The sequence below is a fragment of the Mobula birostris genome, chromosome 6, assembly GCF_030028105.1.
Source record: "Mobula birostris isolate sMobBir1 chromosome 6, sMobBir1.hap1, whole genome shotgun sequence".
Taxonomy (NCBI): Eukaryota; Metazoa; Chordata; class Chondrichthyes; order Myliobatiformes; family Myliobatidae; genus Mobula; species Mobula birostris.
This window is the reverse complement of record NC_092375.1, coordinates 151,758,391-151,777,877: the sequence shown is the minus strand read 5'-3', so window position 1 is coordinate 151,777,877 and position 19,487 is coordinate 151,758,391. Positions and strand designations below refer to the sequence as shown.

At 37.0% G+C, this 19,487-nt stretch overlaps 1 protein-coding gene across 2 annotated transcripts in view; it reads right to left on the bottom strand.

The window, feature by feature from the left end:
- Nucleotides 1-19,487, bottom strand: part of dnah7 (dynein, axonemal, heavy chain 7) — a 309,070-nt gene that overhangs the window by 111,493 nt on the left and 178,090 nt on the right. For both annotated transcript variants that reach the window (XM_072261643.1, XM_072261644.1), the window contains 6 exons: nucleotides 16,302-16,531; nucleotides 11,137-11,467; nucleotides 9,270-9,616; nucleotides 8,985-9,165; nucleotides 6,436-6,621; nucleotides 4,361-4,524 (listed from right to left, as the gene is read on the bottom strand). In XM_072261643.1, the coding sequence (XP_072117744.1) occupies nucleotides 4,361-4,524; nucleotides 6,436-6,621; nucleotides 8,985-9,165; nucleotides 9,270-9,616; nucleotides 11,137-11,467; nucleotides 16,302-16,531 (1,439 nt within the window). The remainder of the gene's footprint in view (nucleotides 1-4,360; nucleotides 4,525-6,435; nucleotides 6,622-8,984; nucleotides 9,166-9,269; nucleotides 9,617-11,136; nucleotides 11,468-16,301; nucleotides 16,532-19,487) is intronic.

Below are 19,487 nucleotides of genomic sequence, written 5' to 3'. Positions count from 1 at the left end.
AATTCAACATTATTAAAACGTCAAGATTTTTGTGATTTTATGAAAAAACAGATTCAATTTTTTTTGGATACAAATTTTCATTCAGTGGATGATAAATTTATATTATGGGATGCGATGAAAGCATATCTTAGGGGCCAGATAATAAGTTATACGTCTAAAATTAAGAAAGAATATATGGCAGAACTAGATCAATTGGAAAAAGAGATTACAAAATTAGACAAAGAATCTCAAAGATATATGTCAGAAGAAAAATGAAAACAACTTGTCAATAAGAAGTTACAATATAATACACTTCAGACATATAGAACGGAAAAAGCAATTATAAGAACTAAACAAAGGTATTATGAGTTAGGTGAGAGAGCACATAAAACTCTTGCCTGGCAGTTGAAAACAGAACAAGCTTCCAAAACAATAAATGCAATTAGAACAAGGGCAAATAAAATATCTTATAAACCTCTTGAAATAAATGAAACCTTTAAAAATTTCTATTCTGAATTATATCAATCAGAATCACAAAATGATGTTAACGAGATAGAAAGGTTTTTATCACAAGTTTCTCTTCCAAAATTGAATTTGGAAGAACAGAAGGGATTAGATATGCCTTTTACATTAAAGAAGTTGAAGAAGCTTTAGGATCACTCCAAAGTAATAAATCTCCAGGAGAAGATGGTTTTCCACCTGAATTTTATAAAAAATTTAAAGATTTATTATTTCCTCTTTTTATGGAACTAATACGTCAAGCAGAAAAAATACATAAACTTCCAGAATCTTTTTCAACAGCAATTGTAATAGCATTGCCAAAAAAAAGACAGAGATCCTATGAAACCAGCATCATACAGGCCTATTTCTTTATTGAATACGGATTATAAAATAATAGCAAAAATGTTATCGAATAGATTATCTAAATATTTACCAAAATTAATACACATGGATCAAACAGGATTTATTAAAAATAGACAATTGGCAGATAATGTAACCCGGCTACTCAGTATAATTCATTTGGCACAAAAAAGGGATGAGAATAGTATAGTAGTAGCTTTGGATGCAGAAAAAGCATTTGATAGATTAGAATGGGATTTTTTATTTAAAGTACTAGAAAAATATGGGTTAGGAACATCTTTTATAAATTGGATTAAAACTTTAAATTCTAACCCTAAAGCTAAAGTAGTGACAAACTCTCAAATTTCAACACCATTCCAGTTAAAAAGGTCAACTAGACAAGGTTGTCCATTATCACCTGCTTTATTTGTATTGGCAATAGAGCCATTAGCAGAACTAATTAGAATTGATCCAGATATTATGGGTTTTAGAGTTAATCAGCAGGAATATAAAATTAATCTTTTTGCCGATGATGTTTTGATCTATTTAACAAACCCACAACATTCGTTACATAAATTATCTTCTAGATTGGATGAATATGGGAAGGTATCAGGTTACAAAATAAATTGGGATAAAAGTGAAATTTTACCTCTTACTAAAGGAGACTATAGTCAATGTCGATTAGTAACCCAATTTAGATGGCCGGTAAATGGTATAAAGTACTTAGGTATAAGACTTGATAATGATGTAAAGAATTTATATAAATTTAATTATTTACCACTATTGAAAAAAATTCAAGAAGATCTTGACAAATGGATGATATTACCAATAACATTAGTAGGTAGAGTCAATGTTGTAAAAATGAATATATTTCCTAGATTACAGTATTTGTTTCAAACATTACCAATACAATTGCCACAGAAATTTTTTCAAGAGTTAAATAAATGTGTGAGAAAATTTCTTTGGAAAGGTAAAATGTCAAGAATATCATTGGAAAAATTGACATGTAAATTTGGGTTAGGAGGGTTACAACTTCCAAACTTTAAAAACTATTATAAAGTAAATCAACTTAGATTTATTGCATCTTTCTTCGATGATCAAAAACCAGCATGGATTAAAATAGAACTAGACAAGATAGGAGAAAATAGACCTGAAGATTTTATATATAAATGGGAATCTAAATTGATACGGGAAAAGAAAGAATCTCCTATATTAACACATTTGATTGATCTATGGAATAAGATAAATGTTGATAATGAAACACAGAAATCTTTATTAGCAAGGAGGCCTTTGTTCCAAAACAGACTTATTCCTTTTACAATGGACAATCAACTTTTATATAATTGGTACCAAAAAGGGATTAAATTTATAGGAGATTGTTTTGAACTGTCATTTGAACAATTAAAGGATAAATATAAAATATCTAATAATACTTTCTTTTGTTACTTTCAATTAAGGGCTTACTTAAAAGGTAAGCTGGGTCAAACAATGTTTTTGCCAAAATCTAATGAAATTGAAATTTTAATACAAAAAGGGAAAATTAAAAAATTTATTTCTTGTATGTATAATTTGATTCAAGAACAGACAATTAACCAAGGAACCCATAAGTCAAAGCAAAAATGGGAAACAGATCTGAATATTAATATTGATGAAACAAATTGGTCAAGACTTTGTCTTGACAGTATGACAAATACAATAAATGTTCGACTTAGATTAGTACAATATAATTTTTTACACCAATTATATACTACACCGCAAAAAATAAATAGATTAAATTCAAATCTACCTGATAAATGTTTTCGGTGTAATCAAGAAATTGGTACTTTTTTACATTCTACTTGGTCTTGTTTTAAAATTCAACCCTTTTGGATAAATTTAAGAATCTTATTGGAACAAATTACTGGAACTCAACTTCCACATAACCCTGTATTATTTCTATTAGGTGATATTGAAGGGATAAAACCGAAACTTAAAGTGAATAAGTATCAGAAAGAATTTATAAAAATTGCATTGGCAGTAGCTAAGAAGACTACAGCAGTTACTTGGAAATCTGATTCGTATTTAAGTATGGATCGTTGGAATAATGAAATGGCTAGTTCTACTCCACTCGAAAAAATTACTTATAATTTAAGAGACAAATATGTAACATTTTTGAATATTTGGCGCCCTTATTTACAAAAGATAGGATGGCATATTTAAGTGCTCCGATAAAGACTTTGGTCACTTGGGGAAAGTAACGAATAATTATACCAAATTTATTTTGAATCCCATGGAGCACGTGGAAACCTTCCAATACCCAGGCGGTTCTTTTCTTCCTTTCTTTCTTTTTTCTTTCTTTCTTTCTAGGTAGGACTATATATGGGGAGGGTAGATTCTATTTTTTCATGTATTCCTTTTGAAAATTCAATAAAAATTATATTACAAAAAAACATTACCTCTCAGCTCCTAAATGCAATTCCACGATTGATGAAGGCCAATACACCGTATGCCTTCTTAACCACAGAGACAACCTGCGCAGTTGCTTTGAGCGTCCTATGGACTTGGACCCCAAGATCCCTCTGATCCTCCACACTGCCAAGAGTCTTACCATATTCTACCATCATATTTGACCTACAAAATGAACCACTTCACACTTATCTGGGTTGAAGTCCATCTGCCACTTCTCGGCCCAGATTTACATCCTGCAAATGTCCTACCGTAACCTCTGACAGCCCTCCATACTATCCACAACACCCCCAACCTTGTGTCATCAGCAAATTTACTAACCCATCCCTCCACTTCCTATCCAGGTCATTTATAAAAATCACAAAGAGTAGGGGTCCCAGAACAGATCTCTGAGGCACAGCACTGGTCACTGACTTCCACGTAGAATATGACCAGTCTACAACCACTCTTTGCCTTCTGTGGGCAAGCCAGTTCTGGATCCACAAAGCAATGTCCCCTTGGATTCCATGCCTCCTTACTTTCTCAATAAGCCTTGCATGGGATATCTTATCAAATGCCTTGCTGAAATCCAGAAACACTACATCTACTGCTCTTCCTTCATCAATGTGTTTAGTCACGTCCTCAAAAAATTCAGTCAGGCTTGTAAGGCACGACCTGTCTTTGACAAAGCCATGCTGACTATTCCTAATCATATTATGCTTTGACAAGCTTCTACAGATTAACAATAAATAGCATTCTGGCAGCCTGTATTACAGCCTTGTATGGAATTGCAAAGCACAGCAATGCAAGAGGCTATTGAGAACAGCTGATTCAGCCAAATGCATCAAGGTAAATATCTTCCCACTATTAGGGACATCTGCAAAAGGTGATGTCACAGGAAGGCATCAACCATCATCAGGGACCCCCGGCATCCTATGCTGCTGCTGCATAGAACTAATTTGCATTGTGTTTATATTCTGTGTATGTTTGCCTATGACAATTAACTTGTTTGATCTCGATGGCCAGTTTGAAATCCAAATTCTAGAATCTATCAACCACATTAATAAAATTCCTTGGTTAATGATAGAAAATGTTAATATTGATCATAAATACTCACGATATGATAATAGCATTATCAATGGAAAAGTTATCAGAAGGTAATCCAGCAATATTCCAGGCTCGAATTTTTACAGGGTCGCCCAGATTTGTGGTCAGAGACAAATCATCGGAACATGGAATGAGCATTTTTTTGCACTTCTCAACCCATTTTTCTGCTTGCCGCTACAAAATAATAGGCACATTGATTAAAGTAGCTAAGGACTTTGTGCAGACAAGTAGTAATGATGTAATAGTTTGTCTGTACATTAGATAATGAAAAATAGATTGGAAATAAAATCTGTTTTTCTTTAAAGTAAACTAAATTACTGAAATTGTCTGATTGTCTGATAAATACATTTATTTTACAAGCAACAACAGAGATTCTTTTATAGCACATCTATGATTCAAAATAATGGAGAGTGTTTCACCTCGTGCTACCAGTTCCCATGAAAGAAACAGGACATAGTCTCCAAATTTGAACTAACTATTGTAAGATAAGTAGCTGTACAGAATGTTCCAAAATTAGTAACCATAACACATTTATAAAAGCCACTAAAATACTTTATAATGCATTGTAAACTGTTTAGTGAAATGAAGGGATTATCAATGAAAGAGCCAACTGAGAAGCCAGTGTGAATAAATGTATACGTATTTCAGATGATCTTATCATGTTACAGTCAGACTATTACAACTGGATTGTTAAATAAGGTGTTCTATAGAAATTTGTTTACCTATGGTTGTGGTCAGATCTGTAAAAGACCTAGTTTTAAAAAAAAGTATACAATTTTCATATTTCTAACACCAGGCCCATAAACAAAGCTGGAAGGACAATAATTGATCTGTTTCTACTCTGTGTTCAAAGCCAGCCTACAACGATTAAAACTGAAGCACTTAAAATTTAAAAAATGTACCCACATCAGCATTATTTAAATAATCAGAACCAGAATCAAGTTTAATATCACCGGCATATGTCTGCAATTAGCTCCTTGGTCTTACTGACACTGAGTGCAAGGTTGTTGCTGCTACACCACTCAACTACCTGGTATACTTCACTCCTTATGCCCTTTCGTCATCATCTGAAATTCTGCCAACAATGGCTGTATCATCAGCAAATTTATCAATGGCATTTGAGCTATGCCTAGCCATAAGGTCATGGGTGTAGAGAGAGCAGAGCAGTGGGCTAGGCACACACCCCTGTGGTGCGCTAATGTTGATTGTCAGTGATGTGGAGCTATTACTTCCTACCAGCACAGATTGTAGTCGAGGATCCAGTTGCAGAGGACAGTACAGAGACCTAGGTCTGTAATAGATCTTTACTTAACAGATTATTCAGCTAGCCCAATGTGTCTCTGTTACATACAGATTTTAGGTTCAAGTGTCACATTTTCCCAAATATTATAATAGGCTAAAATGGTTCCTGCTGTGTATGACATCCTGTTCCTTAAGTATTATTAGTGAACTAATGATGCATAGCTATACATTTTAGCAGGAATAAGTAATTAACTCTAGATCATTAGGGATGATTTGGTAATTGTTCTCTGATAAAAGCATTGTAACAGGTTTCTGAATTCTGGCACATAGGTACATCTCTGTGTCACTACATGAACAACTAAATCGTCGTCACGGCTATCCCTCGAGCTTGAGGATGATGGTCTTTGTTCTATTGATCTACTTATGGGCTCTCAAGTGGCTTATGAGTCCAATCTTGGCTTTGAAAGTTCTTCCGCATTCAGGACAGGTAGTTCCAGATGGCAGATTGGGTTTTGGTTGTTGCTGCTTCTCTTTCCATTTTCTTCTAATTCTGCACATCTGTTGGCTTCGAAAGTTGCCAACATCTAAATACATAATGTTAACTCTTTGGCAAATCTTTTCATGAAATTCTCTACCTTACATTAAAACCAATACTGAAAAAAACACTAATATTCAAATTGAAACATGTTTTAAATGTTGAATTTTATAATTGTTGAATCAATTAGACATAACAAAATCTTATATAAAATACAAGGAGGTATAAGAAGTATATATTGCACTGAAAGATTGGTGGAAGCTTCCAGGTTTGAGCAAATTGAAATTTATTCCTTTATTTTAGATTACCTGTCTATAGATCGATGTAAAGGCCCCAAGATATGCCACAATTCCTGAAGAAATCAGGATATCACCAGTCAGATTAGTGTATTGTTGTCCTAGATTTTTGGCTGTCTGATTCCAACGTGTTTTCTCACCACCAAGTCCACCAATGAGCTGATCAGCACGGTGCAGTTTTTTACTGCACAAATCAACCTAGAAGGTAAGGTACAGTACCATTATTGTCACAAGTCAGCAAAAGTTGATAATGGTCACCTGTTAATCTATCAGTCCTAACAGAGTAACTTAATGATGTTCTCTTCTGCAACAAAAATATCATTTACAAAATGTTTTTGAATTAGAAGTGTCAATGAAATAAAAATCACTGAACTCTGCAAATTGAGAGAGAAAAGCCAAATCTGATGCAACAGTAATAAGGCTGAGTAAAGGTAACTACAGAGGTGTGGGGAGAAGCTGACCAGAGTTGATTGGAGGGGGCCCCTAGCAGGGAAGATGGTCGATCAGCAATGCCAGAATCTTATAGGAGTAATTTGAGGGATAGAGAAGGAGTTTATCCCCAAGAAGAAGTAGCTCACCAAAAGAGAACAAGCAGACCATAGTTGTCAAGGCAAGACAAGGACATCATAAAAGCAAAAGAGAAGGAATACAATATAGCACAGATTATTGGGAAGTCAGAGGATTGGGAAGCCTTTATGAACCAACTGAGAACAACTAAAAGAAGCTATATGGAAGATGAAATATGGGGAAACCAGCCAATAGCATACAAGAAAATTGCAGTAGTTTTTTTGTAGAGAGTCTAGAGTGGACATTAGACCGCTTAAAATGATTCTAGGGAAGTAGTAATGGGGAAGGTAAATAACCACTTTGTGTTAGCCTTCGTAAAGGAACATGTCATAAATTCAAAAGAGTCAGCAGGAAGTCGTGAGTGTATTGGCCACACCTAAGGAGTAGATACTGGTGGAAGCTTTTAAGGTAGATAAATCACCTGGACCAGATGGCCCATACCCAAGAGTTCTAAACTGAAAAAAAAGACTGCAGAGGCATTAACAGTGATCTTTCAAGATTACTGGACTCAGGGAGAGTATCAGAGGACTGAAAAATTGCAAATATGACACACCAGTATAAGAAGGAAGAGAGGCAAAAGACAGAACATTACAGGCCAGTTAGCCTGACCTCGGTGGCTGGTAAGATTTTACACTCCATTGTTGGAGATGAAATTTTGGGATACTGGGAAGAATGTGAAAAAGAAATAGGCAAAGTCAGCACTAATAGAATTATTGAAGAGGTAACAAGAAGAGCTTGGACAGGTTGGGAGAGTAGGCAAAGAGGTTGCAGATGGAATATGGTCAGGTAAGTGTGGGGTTAGGCACTTTGGTATAAAGAATTTTGTGTATTTTCAGAATCCAAAAGTCAGATGTGCCAAGAGATTTAGGAATGCTAGTTCAGGATTTCCACGAGGGTGGTGGGGTGAGAGGGGGTGATGGAGGGAGGGTGTGGGGGGAGGATGGAGGGTGGGGGGGAGGATGGAGGGAGGGGGGGTAGGATGGAGGGAGGGGGAGAGGATGGAGGGAGGGGGAGAGGATGGAGGGAGGGGGAGAGGATGGAGGGGTGAGGATGGAGGGGGATGGAAGATGGGGGCTAATGGAAGGGGGATGGAGGGAGGGGGTAATGGGGAGAGGGGTAATGGGGAGAGGAGTATGGGGAGAGGGGTGTATTGGAGAATGGGGTACTGGAGGGGGGGTTAATGGAGAGCAGAGGTTAATGGAGAGCGGGGTAATAGAGAGAGGGGAGGGGAGGGAAATGGAGAGATGGGGTGGAATACGGCAGGGGGTGGGCGGGGAGGTGAGGCAGATGTGGGAGGGGGTAGGCGGGTGGGAGGGGCGTGGAGGGAGAGGGCAGTGGAGAGAAGCCCATGGAGGGGAGAGGGTCGTGGAGGGGAGAGGGCCATGGAGGGGAAAGACATCTTATAGAGAAAGCAGAATGTGGTGAGGATGGGAAAATGTAGCAGGTGATGGGTACATTTTGCAGTTTGTGGAGGAAAAGTTATAGACCATACTTAATCCGATGTTGTGTTGAATGAAGGGACAAAGACAAAAAAAAAAGACATGAAAATTGGAGGCTCAAAAGAAAAAAAGTCCAAAAAATGGGTAGATTAATGGAACTTTAAATGTAGGAGATTTAAGATGAGAAGACAAACATATTTATAATGATGGTCTGGGGCTATGGAATGCAATAGGTAGAGTAAATTAACCTGAAACAATAAACATTTAAGGATAGGTTAGAGGTGGATTTGATATGAGAACTAAATAGGAAATGCTGAAATAAAAACAATTCATTCAAATAATCTGTTTCTGTGATGTTTTTCAGTGTAATTCTATCTAATGCATTTCAGGCACTACGCAAGGAACCGAAGTCCTACTTTTTTCCTTGAATCATTTGAATATGGTGTCACACTTAGTTTGATGGATAATATCTTCCATGCAACGTATGTATGCCATACACTTACTTATTGATACATTTTTTTCCTATAAATGTAATATTTTCTGATGTAATATTACCTGATTTTCCAGATCTGTTTTCTTTTGTTTATTTGTTTCCAATTGTTCCTGCAATTTTTCAAGCTTGTCTTGCACTTCTTTAAGTGCAGCTTGCTTTTTTCTTAGCCCATCCATTGCTATTTTCAATTCACCTTCAGCCAAAGCTAGCTTTGCTTTCTTGGGAGCCACAACTTTAGCTACTCTGATTAAAATGGAGAAAAAGAATCCATCTCATACAAATGTAAAACTGAAGCTGGTGAATTCAAGAAGATTTCAATGTTTTATAATCCAATTATATGGACTCACTTATCATAAGAGTCAATTGCAATGACCCATTTGCAAAGACCCTCGGCTGCAGTGGATGCATTACGAATCTTTTCTGGAACAAATTCTGGATTAGTTATGTATTTATTCCGAATGACATTTATGTATGCTGGAGGAATATTGTCCTTGTCGTATTCATGGAGAGATTGCAAAAGCTTCATGTCACCTAGTACCTTTTTGGCTGGGCCCCAGAAATCTTCAATCTTTTTACCTGACCCAGTAGGATCTGGAATTCTGTCTGGCTTTATTCCTTTCAAAATACAAACTGCCTCCATAACCAATTTTACACCAGCTGGTGGGCTCTTCATAGATTTCATCACAGTAATATCCTAAAAATAAAAGGAAAATTCATTGTGCTATCACAATAGCTTAAATACTCAAATACAGATAATCAGTGTGTACTCACTTTGACTCAGTGTTCTTTTACCTGTGATCTGGGAAATGTCATTTCTGCTTCATATATAATCATACATTATTTTCCTAGTTGCTCGAGCAACTAGGATTGATTCAATAGACTAAAGGAGTTCATTCTGTGGCACAAGGTGCTATGATTCCATGTGACTGCATGATCTGCATCATCTACCTCAACAATAAGAAGCAACAGTTTATATAACCAGTTGTGTGATATGCATTACACTTTTTCCATGTCTTAACAAAGGTGAACTGATGAGCAGCCTAGCAAGACAAGGCTAATTGTAAGCCAAGTTGTTCTACATGAAATATATACTATAACTTACCAGAAGGCAACTTTAAGTGAAGTGTTACTGATTTACAATTTATTACCTCATATATAATAATAAATTACACTGGACTTAACCATAGAGACAAAATTGGCTTCTGACTGCATTTCTTTTGTGATACTGTCAGGGAGCATTTTGGAGTTAAGTGAATATGGCAGATAATAATTCAAACAAGAACTAAGTTTCAGTTCTGTAAATGTAAATAACTTCGGGAAGCTTGGAAACAGCCTTCAGCTTTTTTTTGTAAAACTGCAAACAGTAAACTGAAGTTAAAAACACAGGCTGTTCCACAGTCTAAGAGATGCACATGCAAGAGCCAAACGTTAAGTCAAAGGTAATTGTATTGATTGCATTACAATAAAGCAGGCAACGTGGCTAAATTATTTGCTCCACTGTGTTTTGAGTTCAAGCTGGCAGACCAGATGGATGTTGTCAAACATCGTCAGAGGTATAGGCAAGCAATACTTTTTGTGTATTTATCATATTTGTGTACTCAGAGACAAACCTGACAACATTAATTTTGAGTGTTTCATCTCTGTTGTCAAATGGTTTTATTTATTTAATTTGTTTAATTAGTTTCTCCCAAATGTGTTTGGACCTTCAGAGGTGTCTTATCAATTATATTGTACTTCCACTATGTATCTCAAAGGAACCATTTATCAACCCAAAGTATTAAAGTAAATAATGTTATTTCAACTATTGAAATTGTATTGAATCATATGTAGTTTGATGTTATGGGTATAAAATGTGATGTATCTTTGGGTTTGTGGGCTTCTGCCAGAGTGTCTCCATGAGAATGCCTGCTTACTGTGATGAATAAAGACTTCTATATCCACAGCTCCAAAGTCTCTCTGGTAACTTAAATCACAGTCACAACAACACTTCCTTATTCCATCTGCTTCAGCCCACACATGGATGACTAATACCCAAGTTAAAGTTTAAGTTTGAGATGTGGGATGTTTAATACCATAATATAAATTAGCTCAGAAATATCAAGCACAAGATAGTGACTCTAAATTTTGAAAATATACACTTGCTCTGAATCTAGAAATTTATAATTTTTTTTTCTACAAGTGTTCCAGAAAATTACTGCCAAATTCTTTCCTTACCTGTGTAGTAAGAGTATCCAGGGCAGCAAGTGCAGCCTCCAAAACTGGTAATGCTTTTGCCAGATCAGCATCACATTCATCTTTAATTGCCTTTGCTGCCATGGCTTGATCATTTGCAATGATTTCATCAGCTTTTACAATTTCCTCTGTTCTTGAGACCTCAATGGATTCTTTTTCAATGACTATCATCATGTCATCCACTGCTGCACTGGCAACTATCAGTTCCGGCTGCAGGGCTGCCAATTCCGACTGCATGGAGGCAACCTGAGAAGCAGCTGAGTTTAGTTTCTCTAGACCAACTTCATATCTTCTCTTCATCTTCAGCACATCACTAAAGACAAAATATTCAAAACATTATGCATGACTTTTACATTGATTGCTTTGCTGATGAGAAAATTCCAATGAGCATCTAGACACACTGGCTTTCTAGGTACTCATCACAATAGAGAAAACAGATGTGATCATCTCTAGGTTGGAACACAAAATGAAAATTGGTGGAGACACTAGAAACCACAGATGCTGGAATCTGGAGCAACAAACAATCTGCTGGAGGAACCCAGTGGGCCAAGCATCATCTGTTGGGGGTAAAACCTGTTGACATTTTGGGTCAAATCTCTGCAGCAGCTGTAAAAATTGGTACATTGGTGACAGCAAGATGGATAGTCAGGCAGCAGGATGAAAGCAATCAGTTGACAAATGGTTTATTATGCCAAGATACAGTGAAAAACTTGTTTCAAACAGATCATTTCTGAACATAAGTACATTGAGATTGTAGAAGGGGAAGAACTACAACAAAATACAGAATAAATTGTTACAGTTACAGAGAAAGCACAGTACAGGTAGATAATAAGGCATAAAGGCCATAACATAGTAAATTGTTAGTTTAAGAGTTCATCTTTTTATACACCAGGTCTGCTCAGTAGCGCCACAACAGTAAGAGAAAAGCTGTCCTTAAGAATGGTATTACATGTCTTCAAGTATTTGTATCTTCTGCCCAATGGAAGGGAGAAGGAGAGAGAATGCCCAGGGTGGGTGAGGCCTTAAAATATGCTGGCTGTTTTCCCAAGGCAGTGGGAAATGCAGACAGTCCATGGAGGGAAGGCTAGTTTCTGTGATAACTGTGATTTGTCCATAACTCTCTGCATTAAGATGGGTAGTATGATGGCAGATAGAATTTAATTGCCATAAGTGAAAGGTAAGCCAGAGGGAAGATTCATATAGGCCAGACAATTAATGGTAGGTCGGTCCCCAAAAAGTACTGAATAGCAGAGGGACCAGGGTCTACGTTTCCAAAAATTCCTGAAGGTGGCAGCATGGTCAAGAAGGCTTATGGGATATTTGCCTAGTGGTATAATGTTGTAGAATGTTAGTTAAATGTGCTGTGTACAGTTTTGACTTCACACAGAAGGGCATGATTGCTCTGGAGAGAGTAGAGAGCAGAATCAACAGGATGTTGCCTGGGTTGATGCATTTCAATTATGAGGAAATACAGGAAAGACTGTCTTTGTTTATCTTGGAGACTTCAGATAAACATTTACAAAATTATGAGCAGCATGGATAGGGCAGATGGTAGGTAATTTTCCTTCAAAGCTGAGTTATCTAAAACTAGAGCGCAGAGGTTTTGAGGGATAGAGGTTTGGAGGGGATTTTTTCCCAGATAGTGATTGGAGTCTAGAATGCACTGTCTGAGTGGGTGATGAAGACTCATATTCTCACAACACTTAAGAAATATCTAGTTCAGCACTTCCAACCTCCAAAGGTATAGAATGATATGGAGAAAGACGGTTAATGGTATTAATAAAGATGAGTACCAGATGGCCAGCATAGACACAATGGGCTGATGGACATATTTCTGTGTTGTATGACTCTGACTCTGACACAAAAGTACTCTGTTCCTGTACATTTGATTGATATAAAGCATCCTGTGCCCATTTGCATCTTTGCCATTTCATCTCTTCCTAATGTGGAACCCTTAATGTTAACATTCAGCAGCATCTTTGATCACAATTTCAGAACGAGCAATTTGTGAGATTCATCTCACCTTCAATAAACACATTCTCCAGGTCCATTAGATTAAAAAAAAATGCTTTAAATAAGCAGAAGTTTAAACCAAAGCAATTGAGATCATCTTAAAGGTGAGTAACAATTCTTTTTAGTTTATAATACCAGCTCATCAACTGTTCCTGTCATGATTGCTGAGCGGGTCAATGATGTGGCATTTGAGGTAACATAGTATCTGATTTAGTCACAGGATTATTATAATATTTAAATAGCGGCTATTAATAAGAAAAATCTTCCTCAAAATGCCAAACTCATAACATACACTGTTAATAAATACCTGACAATTCAAGGGAAGGAGAGTTACTCTGGAAATTGTAAATCTCTTCACATCTCTGCCTGACCTAATCTGGTATTTTTAATTAACTTGCTGGATTTGCAAGATACTGCATAAAGACAGAACTTAATAGTTATGTACAGTTTGAATATTATGATAGTGTTTTAAATATTTTAAATACTTGTTACATATATTATGAAAAGAAACAATTTAAACTGTTCAAACTGTTTTAAGTATCAAATCATTAAGATTTGAACATTTTAAAACCACTGATCATTAAATTATTATTTTCCCTTTATATCTTTGTTCATTTTATGTTTCTCCAATTCTTAGCTGCCTTGATTTTCACTCTGAAGTTAGTTTGATGCTAATTCACCACTACACTTCTGTTTCTTTCATAATGTTCACACATTATCGGCTGATTAAATACAGTTCAGACAAACTGTCCTCTTATGCCACGGATACCCTATTGTCCTTGTTACACTATTACTGGCTTTATTTATACTGACAAAAAGGAATGTAATTCTTGCTCTGCCCAAGACTGGAAGAACTTGGAATGAATTATGAACACTTTCCAGTCTATCACATTCTCCCCTCTGTTGACTTTGTCTACACTTCCTGCTGCTTCAGGAAAGCAGCCAACATAATCAAAGAGTTTTTCCACCCGGGAGAGGTGCTGCAGCAAGAATTTGGCACATTTTTCTTTTAATGATCCCTGTGATTATTGCTGGGTATGACTACAGACAACTGTCGAATAGCTGTAAAACAATCAAATTCTGAATTCTCTTTGTCCTTTTGAAAAAAAAGTATAAGTGTTAAAGGATTTACCAGATTTGGTCCCTTTTCTGTGCAACATATTATAAACAAAAAAAAATAGTCAAAGGCACCCAATGGTACAGAGCACCTCTCAGTATCTATCCTACAAAAACACTCAGAGCAGGGTAGACACCCCTCAGTAAGTAAAGCTCCATTCTAACACACTTTGCTCATCCAAAGAATAGATACAGTGCAACTATTTTGCATAGACTCGAAGGCAACTAATTGAGGAATGGAGGCTGGAGCTGTAAACAGTTCTCCACGGTTGGTCTCGTCAGACTCCTGTACAACTATAGCAGAGCTTCTTTATTCTTGTATTCCCACCATCTTATGATAAGACCAAAATAACATTTGTCATCCCAATTGCCTGTTAACTTTCAGTATTGCTTGTGCAAAAGTCCATAAGAATATGGGCAAAACAATGCCTGTTTTTGTGTAGAACATGTCTAACGTTCCTTGTATCAACCCTGCTTGGGCCTCTTCCTTCAACTCAGTACATCAACAGCTTCATGAACTCAAATATGTCATCAATTTTTCTAAAATTTCCCCTTCTGAATCTCTCTTTTTCCATTTCACGGGATTAGCAAGTGACAAGCATCCATTACCCACCCACAGGCTACCATGCCTATCTTTACCATACTTCCTTTCACTTCGTCTCCTTAATTAACTCCATTCCACTTACTGAGTTTCTCTGTCTCAGGCATATCTGCTTCAGAGCTGCCTCTGAAATGTCTGCCTTCTTCCCCTTCACCATAGTTGAAAGAGTCCTTGACTGTGTTCAACTCTTTCTGACATCAAACCTCTTCTCTTTATACCTAACAGATTATCCTTCAGAATTTCTGCCACCTTTAATGAGATACATCTTACCAGACACATTTTCTCTTCCCTCCCTTCCCAACATTAATTAACCATACAGCCACAGTATTGTCATGAATGGCATCAAAAGTACATTCTACTTGTAAGTAAGAAACATGATGATATGGGGGTGGGGGAAGGGAGAGAGAGGGGGAGGGAGGGGAGGGGAGGAGAGGGGGAGGGAGGGGAGGAGAGGGGGAGGAGAGAGGGGGCAGAGGGGGAGAGGAGGAGAGGAGGAGAGGGTAGAGGGGAAGGGTGAGGAGGGAGGGGGAATGGTGAATGGTGGAGGGGGTGAAAGAAACTGTCTGCCATTTGTAAAAATAAACATACATACAAATATCAGACTTTTGAATTTAATACTATTATGGGAGCTGGCCCAGATGGTCAAAATGTCCAATTAAACAAGTACTCTTAACCCAATGATAGCCTAGAACTTGTATTCTCTGTTTCCATTTTCTTCAGTTCAATTGTAAATTGTCACTGTGTAATACTGATAGTTTTTCCATCCACTAGCATGACCCGCCCTAAAGACCATTTCCTACATTTATACCTTTTACAGCATTTACTTGTTCTTCTGTGTTATCTCTCTCTAACTGCCCCTTCCTGCATTAACCTATAGCCATATGTATACATTAAGTGCAGGTCATTTGGGCAACTGTGGCCTCAACCTATTTCATAGATATTTGTTTCGCCTTAATTCTGGTGAAAGGACCTTGACCTGAAATATCATCCGTTTCACTTTTGCTAATGTCACCTGACCTGCTGAGTAATTTTGTATTTAATCCTTCTGAATTAGGGTTAAAAGAACTGGAGTCTTGGCATTTAAAAAATACTTTGTTTGTCAAAATCAGGGGACAGATCAGAGAAAACATTCCCTACATTTTCACAAACCTGTAACACTAGATACAGGTTTGATAATCTGTGAAATATGTAACCAAAAGGATAACCAGTCTCCTTATCTTCCCATCTAATCTGGATTTACTGATTTCCCTATGGAACAATTATTCTACAAATGTAAAAACTCTTTCTATATTTTGAGGAATCTGTTACAAAACCACGCATCTCAACATAGTTTTTATAACCAGTTTATCAAGCACCAGTTATGAACATGATTTCCAACTCCTTAATTAAAAAAAAAATCCCTTTAATTTGTGCTTACGTTCGTTTTGTTTCAAGAAGGGCTTGAAATGTGGAGATCAATTCCAGGTAGGAAGTGGGAGTCACATAGTTGTACCGCTGAAGCTCCATATGGAATGTTTCAGACAATTCAATCGTTGAGGTATGAAAGCTTTTGCACATTTCAATGCAGCACACACGTATCTTCTCTGACATTTCAATGTCTCCCAGTGAGCGTTTTGCCACAGCCTCCAGAGCATCTTCTGGCCAAGACTAAATGAAATAAAGTGGTAGCAAGTAAATAGGTAACCCAAAATCCCAAATGATGAAAGCAATTGTTGTCATTAAATCAAACTGTTAATTTAAAAAATACTCTGCACATTGCTAGCAACTAATTGTGAAATAACAGTCATAAATGATTTTTCATTCTGCAAAATGGTGGAGAGCACATTGGCAGAACTTCACAGCTCCGGGGTTTGATCTTCAATGCTGTCTGTGTGATATTTACATGTCTTTTTGAACTCCCTCTAGGTATCTGGTTTCCTTCTGAATTCTAAAGAAGTTTGGTTATTCAGTTAATTGGCCACTATAAATTTCCTTTTGTGTAGTGTAGCAGGTAGAAATGATAAGAATGACGTGGTAGAGAAAATTAGTAGGAATATGGGATTGTTCTGAGGTCTTCTTCTATGTTGCAAGAAAATACAGAAATAACAAATGAAGATTAAAATAGCCTAGAAAGCTATTGGTATCTTAACTATCGTAAAATTAGTACCCACATGTTAGTGAATGTACACACACATCTCCATGAAATTAGTCCTCTGCCATTCTGTTGGCTTAGACTTACTTTAGTCCATAACTTGTGCTATTAAAAGATAGCAAAGATCTTTCACCAATACAATTAAACATGTTATATCCAATATATTTGATTAAGATTGATGAAGGGCCTAAATAAGGTCTGAACCAATCAGCCTGAGACACAACTTCATTAACCACTATTGTATCCGTGAAATTTAAATTCAGTTAATTAAATCTGAAATCAAGTTTTCTAAAAGAGCTAGTTTCAAAGATTGTGACCCAGAAACTACCTGATTGTTGAAAAATCAATATATTTCCCTTTCAATATTATTAAAGGGAAGCAATCTGCCATACTTACTTAACTGTGCCAGTCTATACATGTCTCTACACATACAACAGTGTGGTTAACCGTGGCTGTAGGCCATTTGGTTGAAATATGACTACCGGTGATCCATGTGTTACACCAGCACATGGAGATGTCCGTGGGAGAATGCTGCCGACTGGCACATTCTCGGCTGCAGGAGTACGTGCTGAGGGACGCACTGAAACTTGGTGCAGCCACCGCAAGGGCCCGGTGGGGAAGGACCACAGTATAGGTTTCTCCACCCGTGGGAGTGGGAGGGGTCGGTGGGCGGGGAGTATACCCCTCAACAATGATATGCTAAGCTGAACTACTGGAGTGCCACGTGGGTGGCTATAAATACGGATATGTACTGAGTATAATGGAAATGTATGTAAAGGATGAAAAGTTATTGAATGGTTTATTGTATATATTTATTTTTGAATAAAGTATATTTTGAAATTAAAAAAAAATGTGTTACAACAGGTCAAGTTATGAAAATTCACCCTTTCAGAACTCACAAGTCACTACCAAAAATATCTCAGATGCAGAAAAAAAATGTCAATTTAAATTCTATTTTCAGTTTGCATTCTCAATGTAGGCATAGATGATGCAATTTTGTACTACAGGAAATAGCGAAATGGATTGTTTATTGGAAATGCAAACCAACACCCCTAATGTAGGATTTGCTTGAAAAAAAAGATAACAATATGCATGGCATCAATCCAAACACCAAACTTGGACATTGTAAAATTTCTAAATGGAGAGAAAATACAAAAAAAAATGAAGTGCAAAGGGACTTGGGAGTCCTTGTATAGCATTCCCTAAAGGTTAATTTGCAAGTTGAGTCTGTGGTGAGGAAGGCAAATGTAATGTGAGCATTCATTTCAAGAGGACTAAAATATAAAAGCAAGGATATAATGTTGAGACTTTATAAAGCACTGGTAAGGCCTCACTTGGAGTATTGTGAGTAGCTGAGGGCCCCTCATCTTAGAAAGGATGTGCTGAATCTGAGAGGGTTCACAAAAATGATTCCAGGATTAAATGATGGTTTCAAAAGTGTTTGATGGCTCTGCACCAGTACTCACTAGAATTCAAAAGAATAAGGGGTGACCTCATTGAAACCTATCGTATGCTGAAAGGCCTTGATAGAGTATATATGGAGAGGATGTTTCTTATGGTGGGAAAGTGGAAGATCAGAGGACAAAGCCTCAGAATAGAGGGGTGTCCTTTTAGAATGGAGATGAGGAGGAATTTCTTTAGCCAGACAGTGGTGAATCTGTGGAATTCTTTGTAACAGGTAGCTGTAGAGGCCAAATCTTCATAAATATTTAGGGCAGAGGTTGATAGGCTCTTGATTGGTCAGGGCATGATGGGATATGGGGAGAAGGCAGGAGATTGGAGCTGAGAGGAAAATTAGATCAGCCATGATGAAATGGTGGAGCAGACTTGATGGGCCAAATGGTCTAATTTTGCTCCTATACCTTGTGGTCTTATTACTCCACAATATTACCTAAAGGTTTAGTAGCTGGCTTGCCTTCATAACTCTTCCAGTTTGGTTGATTCAGGGCTCAGCTTAAGTTTCCATTATTACTTTACTTCTTTTGCTGCTTAATTGCAGGTATCGTTGATTTGACATTCTAATTTTGGAATTTCAGGTAGAATGGAAGACAATGAATGAGGAGGAGGAGGCCATTGCATAGAACACCAAGTCCCCAGCAAGACTCCAAAGGTTATCTGGGACAAGGAAAGCTACATACTCAAATGGTTTCATAAGTACTTATTCTGACTGAACTGCACTGAGGATCAGAGCCTCAAATTATTCAGAGTTTCTATGGCTTTAGTGTTATTAGGTCAAGCCAGGGCTTTTAAATCAAATTTTAGTTTTGAATTAGAAGCTCTCAACCTTTAATTGATTTAATTACACTTCAGTGCTATTAAATCAAATTTCTACAACAGGCCTCAGTAGATACAAGCCAAGTGGACATATTTAAAGTGGCTTTATCTGAGGACTGCTTAAGTAATGTTCACTATTTAAAATACTGACCAGCTTCATAATATGTACACGAAATGTATTCAGTAATTGCGTGTACG